Source organism: Acipenser ruthenus, chromosome 2 (genome assembly GCF_902713425.1).
Source record: "Acipenser ruthenus chromosome 2, fAciRut3.2 maternal haplotype, whole genome shotgun sequence".
NCBI classification, from domain to species: Eukaryota; Metazoa; Chordata; class Actinopteri; order Acipenseriformes; family Acipenseridae; genus Acipenser; species Acipenser ruthenus.
This window is the reverse complement of record NC_081190.1, coordinates 47,550,028-47,556,781: the sequence shown is the minus strand read 5'-3', so window position 1 is coordinate 47,556,781 and position 6,754 is coordinate 47,550,028. Positions and strand designations below refer to the sequence as shown.

General features: G+C 40.5%; 1 protein-coding gene across 3 annotated transcripts in view; it reads left to right on the top strand.

Annotated features, from left to right (window-relative positions):
- Positions 1-5,745: 5,745 nt before the first annotated feature.
- LOC117408451 (clathrin light chain A-like) overlaps positions 5,746-6,754 on the top strand; it is a 50,817-nt gene continuing 49,808 nt past the window's right edge. Inside the window, exon 1 of one of the 3 annotated variants that reach the window (XM_034013443.3) lies at positions 5,746-6,121. In XM_034013443.3, coding sequence (XP_033869334.3) covers positions 5,917-6,121 — 205 coding nt within the window. In that variant the 5' untranslated portion in view covers positions 5,746-5,916. The remainder of the gene's footprint in view (positions 6,122-6,754) is intronic. The other 2 variants (XM_034013444.3, XM_034013445.3) reach the window with 2 other exon arrangements.

The window sequence follows — 6,754 nt, the reverse complement described above, 5'->3', positions numbered from 1 at the left end:
TGTATTTATGAGGTGTGTGGCTGATTTAATGTAATATCTAGCCTACTGTCTTCAGTGGCAACGAGCAAGATGTATTTCTTGTGCACTGAGCGGTGTGAACGCTGACGCTTTTACATTACAATGAATGAGGTATACGTTTGTACGTACAGAATGTGCGGTAGACTGACACTCCCCGCCACCACATAAACCAATCTAGAGAGAGTATGTTGTCGTATTAGACACAAGACCCTCCCATAAAATTTCCATCAAACAATCCGGGGGGGACAGTAAGTGTTTTCAGCCCCCGACAGAGCATTGTAAATCACCAGTGAAAAAATTGCAAATCACCTAAACCCCCCCCCCCCCCCCCCCAGGTTAAAAAAATAATCCCCCAAGATTCCCCCCATACAAATGTTGTCCCCAGATTTCCCCCTGGGCATTTAAAAATCCGCCAAATTTGGGGGAAAATCCCCCAATCTGGCAACACTGCCCCTCTGTCACTCATCAACCACCTTATATAACTTCTCCTCAATCTCCCACCGCTGTCCGGCTCAACCAGTCGACCCATGGTCTGCAGTCCCCCTTTTCCCGCAGCTAACTAACGGCGTGACCCGTTCCCTTTACAATGCATTAGTAAGACCTCACCTAGAGTATTGTGTTCAGTTCTCGTCACCTCGTTACAAAAAGGATATTGCTGCTCTAGAAAGAGTGCAAAGAAGAGCAACCAGAATTATCCCGGGTTTAAAAGGCATGTCGTATGCAGACAGGCTAAAAGAATTGAATCTATTCAGTCTTGAACAAAGAAGACTACGCGGCGATCTGATTCAAACATTCAAAATCCCAAAAGGTATAGACAATGTCAACCCAGGGGACACACACAAACACACACACATTATACATCATTATACATCACTCTGGCCCTCTCGAGATCAAATCCAGTCCAGGTTTTTATTCCCAAGTTTTTGTTACTTTCACCTCTCATAGGTGCAGTATCGGGAACATTTCGACTGAGGACACTGAACAATGCAACAACAAATATATTTTATTACCTAATGAATTAATATTATAATAATTAAATTCATTAAGCTACAAAATAGCGATTCATATTTTTACACGTTTATTTATTTTACGTTACGTTTCATTGATTTAAATTAAAACCACCAAAATGCCAAAACGCCGTGTGCGGCCATTAACTGCAATGCATTATGAAGAAAGGTTTTCTTTTGTTAGATGTCCCTCAGATGATGGTGTAGCTACACACAGGTAGTGTTTGTACTTTGCCTTGGGGATGGAGAGTTTTAAAATGTCTTTATGTTATCTCCAAGTACGTCAGTCCTATTATGTAAATTAGGGTTACCATATTTGAACTTACAAAAAAGAGGACACTTTGGAGAGGGGGGGTTGGTGTATCTACCAACTCAAGTTGTATTAATATGTGTTATATATATACTGTGTACTACACGTCTACACATCTACAAGTGTTATAGCCTCAAAAATCAATGTCATTCAAATTTAAATGTACCTTTTTACATGTGGTGAGTCATTTTCTTCTGTGCTTCCTCCTGATGTGCTCATCAAGTAGCCATAAAAGAAAGTCTTTGCCTGAAATGTGATCCCTTTCAGCGTCTATTTATTTAAAAAAAAGTGTAATGGCCTAATAAAAAAAAACAAAAAAACAATTTAAATGTCTTTTTACATCCACCAGTCCTTTTTCAGTCCTCCTCCTCCTGATGTGCCCATGCATACTTCTCTGTAGATCTCATCTTTCTCAGCAGTGGTTGATTGCTCATCAAGTAGGCATGAAAGTCTTTGCAAGACGTTTGTCTGAAATTGTACTGTACAAGTAGAATCCCTTTCAGCGACTCAACAGTCAAGTGGTTCCTTTCCTTTGGCCACTGGCTTTGCATCAGTGAGAAAACTCGCTCTACATTTGCATTGTGAGAGGGGACAGCAAAGATGAACTGTACAATCTTTAACAGTTCTGAGTGACACTCAATATTTTTGGACTTCTCAAAATATTTGGTCCACTTTTGGTGTGCTAGCAAATTACTGAACTCTTCATCACTGTTGAAACTTTCCGTGAATTTCTTCAGATTGCTGAACTGATCAAAACACTTCACGTCATCAATTGACACCCCCTTCTCTGCCAGGTATAAGACACAAGATTCCACATCATTCCAATTAGGTGTCTCACTCAGGGCAAGCCACATGAAACAAGAGAATTCTTCCAGGGGTGTCATCCACCTCTCCAAATATTCTAAGCATGTGCTGTACAGACATTGTACTTCAGCACAGAATTTGTCACACTCTCCATCAAGTCCCTCCTTGCGCTTTTGTGCCAGTAGTCCCTTAACTTTCAGGGACATGAAGTTGTGGGTCTTACGTTCAAGAAGGATGGTGTGAACTGAGTTCAAGCTTTTCAGCACTTCCACGACAGAGTTGTTTTCCCTTTCAATTTCTTGAATGTGTGATTGGAATACAGTCATGAGTGAGTGCATGTGCCAGAGGTAAATCTCACTGAACTGATGTTCGAAAAATGTCTTAATCACCGTGGGTAGTTTGTCCTGTGACAGAAAGAACGACTTCAAGGCTGGAAACATCTGTAGTAGCCTTGTAATGCCTGGGAATAAGGACAGCCATCGTGTCTTGCTGTGAGAAAGCAGCTTTCTGTATTCGATATCAACAAACTCACAGTACTCTTTCAGATGCTCAGTTCGGACAGTATAGATATGAAAGTATTGGTAAATTTTAAAAATAATGTTCTCAATGTCAACATCCAGTGTGTCTGCCCCATGATGGACACCGATTAAAGTCCTCTTCTGCAATAACTTCTTTAAGTTTGCAAACACGTTCTTTCCTTCTTAATCACGCCGGAGTCCTCCGAAGTTTGTATTGCAGTTGTCCCCCGTAAACGCGATACACTTCTCAAACAAACAAACAAAACTTCTTTTTCAGAGTTTCCTTGACGTATTGTGCAATCGTATCGGCAGTCTCATTAGGTGTGTTCTGGACCTCGATTAATTTTGACTGCAAACCGCCGTTCTTCCAGTCAAAATATTGAATTATTACTGGGAATATTTTCACTGAACCGTGATTGCTTCCATCTGTAGCAATTCCACAGTAAGCTATGTCATTTTCTTCAAGCGCTTTTAGAGCAGTGTCAACAGAATGCGGTGCAAGCAAAGAGTTAACAATCGCTTTTGTCTTGGTTCGAGCACTTGAACATTTTCGGGCTATCTCAGAATCAGGGAATGTCTTCTTCAACAAGACAGAAGTGCAATCCATTGACTTGAAACTATTGTGATGCTTAACAGTGTGAAATGCTAGAGCACCCTCAGCTGCAGTAACAGCATCCTCTGATTTGCTGCCTGGTTTTACAAAATAATCTGTTAATTTTGCTGATGAGCTCTCTCCTCGAACTGCCTTCTTATGCTTTTCAGAATCCACATGAGATTGTAAATCAATAGCACCTTTATTTGCCACAGAGACGTAAGTACCAGCTCTACATACCAAGCACTCGGCTTCCCATTCTACTCGACCACTTCGAAAACACGGAAATTTTGTTTTTAATTCTGCAGTCAATTTACACTTTCGTTTTGGCATTGTGTTCGGTGGTAGGTGTCTTCATTTAAATAAAAGTGTTCAACAATTTCAAATCAAATTCTAGACTATTTCGCGCCTGCTGCCACTTACCCCGCTTCTAGCTCTGCAGTGTCAGTTGGCTACGCTCGTGCCAGTACTATGGAAGCGTATTGCTGCCACACATTTAAAAAAAAAAAAAAGACGTAATTTACTTGATGACGATCACGTAATTACGTGATAGGGAACTAACACCTCGTGGAAGCTCACAGGAGCTGCTGACAATCCTTAACAGCAAGTTCCAAAGAGTAGATATTATTAAAGTAAATAATACGATCGAGGCTGTATGCTAGTTCAGTTTGTTCTTATTACGTGATAACTCCATATCACTTAATTACGTGATATATATTTTTTTTTTAATGTGTGGCAGCAATACACTTCCGTACTGCACAGACGTTAAAGGCCTCTTCTAAACACGCACGGCACACACCGTTCGTTATAGGGTATACGCACACTGGGAATTGTAGTTCAATGGAAAGAGCAGGGCAAAATCCCGGACATTTTTAGAAATTTAAAAAACCCGGCCGGACGGAGATTAAAGGACCAAAAAAGAGGACATGTCCGGGAAAAAACGGACGTATGGTAACCCTATGTAAATGTATATTTCAGTTTTTGTTTTTTTTAACGCTGACCTTTAACCCTAACCCTACGTAATCTATGAAATATTTATGTCCCGTCGGTAAAGTATAGTAAGCAAACTTGTTAAATTATTCTGGTATAGTAAGCAAACTTGTTAAATTTGCAGACGACACATAAATATAATGAGTGGCAAACACTGTTGCAGCAGCAAAGGTCATTCAAAGTGATATAGACAGCATTCAGAACTGGACAGACACATGGCAATAAAAATGTGCATTATAAATATCATATGGGAGATACCGAAATTGAACAAGGAATCTGTGAAAAAGACCTAGGAGTTTATTTTGACTCAGAAATGTCTTCATCTAGACAATTTGGGGAAGCTATAAAAAAGGCCAACAAGATGCGATATATTGTGAGGTGTTGAATTTAAATCAAGGGAATTCATGTTAAAACTTTGCAATGTATTAGTAATACCTCACCTAGATGCTGCCCTAGAAAGAGTGCAAAGAAGAGCAAGCAGAATTATCCCAGGTTTAAAGGCATGTCGTATGCAGACAGGCTAAAAGAATTGAATCTATTCAGTCTTGAACAAAGACGACTACGCGGTGATCTGATTCAAGCATTCAGAAACCTAAAAAGTATAGACAATGTCGACCCAGGGGACTTTTTTGACCTGATAAAAGAAACAAGGACCAGGGGTCACAAATGGAGATTAGATAAAGGGGCATTCAGAACAGAAAATAGGAGACACTTTTTTACACAGAATTGTGAGGGTCTGGAACCAACTCCCCAGTAATGTTGTTGAAGCTGACACCCTGGGATCCTTCAAGATGCTGGTTGATGAGATTCTGGGATCAATAAGCTACTAACAACCAAACGAGCAAGATGGGCTGAATGGCCTCCTCTCGTTTGTAAACTTTCTTATGTTCTTATGTTTTTAAACTGCGCTACACGCGGGGTGCACCACAGTGTGTATTTTGTACAACAGTTTTATTCTAGGTTTATGAATTTAATTATTATTATTATTATATTAATTAAGTAATCAAATATATTTGTTGTTGCTTCATTAGTCACTTGTGTTTCCTCAGTCGACATTTTCCCGCTACTGCACTGCTACTGTACCACAGTAAAACAGCTGTGAAAACTGTCAAATTAGGTACTGTCCACATTGTATTTCTGCGCATGCGCCATATACATTAGCGTTCTCAAAAAATAATTTTCTTAATAATGAAGTTCAGTCATCATTTGCCGATTATGCCGTTTCATTACAGACATATTTGGCTACAGCGAAATGAACTTCAAAAGTTTGAGAAATCTGAATAACGTATCGTAAATGTACAAAACATAGCGAAATTTGACGCAGCTCCACGAAACATTTTTGCCAGAGCACTCTCTAAATCCCATAATTCTCTGCGCGGCGGGTGACGGGAATATAGGCGGAGTTGGCAATCTTGGTTTAATTCATCTCATTGTATCAGATTAACGCCCCAGCTCGCAGAGTTCATACCTGGTTGGTTGATTCTGCGATCCGTCAGCGCTGTCTGCCTTTCATTGGCTCCTTCTAAATTTCCGCTTTGTGTGTATACTACTCTCTCCCATTGTTAGTTCTCAGTTTTCAGTTTGTCTGTCAGATCTAACCTCCTTTTCGTTTTCTCCACTGTCTGGTTTTGTTAGTTATTTTTCTTTATACGGAACATTAAGTCGTTTAGGATAAACATGGACGATTTCGATGTATTAAACGCTCCGCAGGCCGCCGCTGGGAACGGCTTCGGCGAGGAGGACCCCGCTGCTGCTTTTTTGGCTCAGCAGGAGAGCGAGATCGCGGGGATCGAGAACGACGAGGGTTTCAGCATCCTGGATAGCGGAGAGATCCCGTCCTCGCTCGGCAACCTGACAGGTGACCTGAACCAGGACTTAAACGGTGGGTGTGCAGAACTTGTTTATTCACAGTACATTCTTTACAACATGCATTTACTTTCTTGTTTTTTAACCACTCACCTTTGGCCGATTTTCACTGTCACGTTCACGATACACACACCCCTCGATTGATTATAATACATACAGTACCAGCAGTATTGGTTTTTACGATTTAGGACAAAGGTCCGATTTGATTTCTGTGTGATGCTAAATTGTAACATAAACCGTACCTCTGCTCGAGTTGTATAATGTAATTGATACAACGGTAATTCATCCCGAAGCCTTTTGGTTGCAGTTAAACTAGGTCGCCTACAACGATACATACAAACAAATAAATACTAGGCTGACTACCGGACGCGGTTTAAAACTAATATTTAGAAATGTATTACATGGAAATGACTCAAGAGCGAAGAGGCTTTGCGTTTTACAAGGGGGGAGGGTCTCTTGACCTGAGCAGTGTCTCTTGACCTGAGCAGTGTCACCTGCTCTTTCTTGATGTGTGCTTGTTATGCTTTTTTTATTTATAGTTTTACTTTGCTCAGATAATCGATTTTATTTGCATTCTGCAGTTACGTGCAGCATGCTGCAGCTGAATTCTGCCTACACTACACATACAAATAAACAGGGGTGCTGCAGT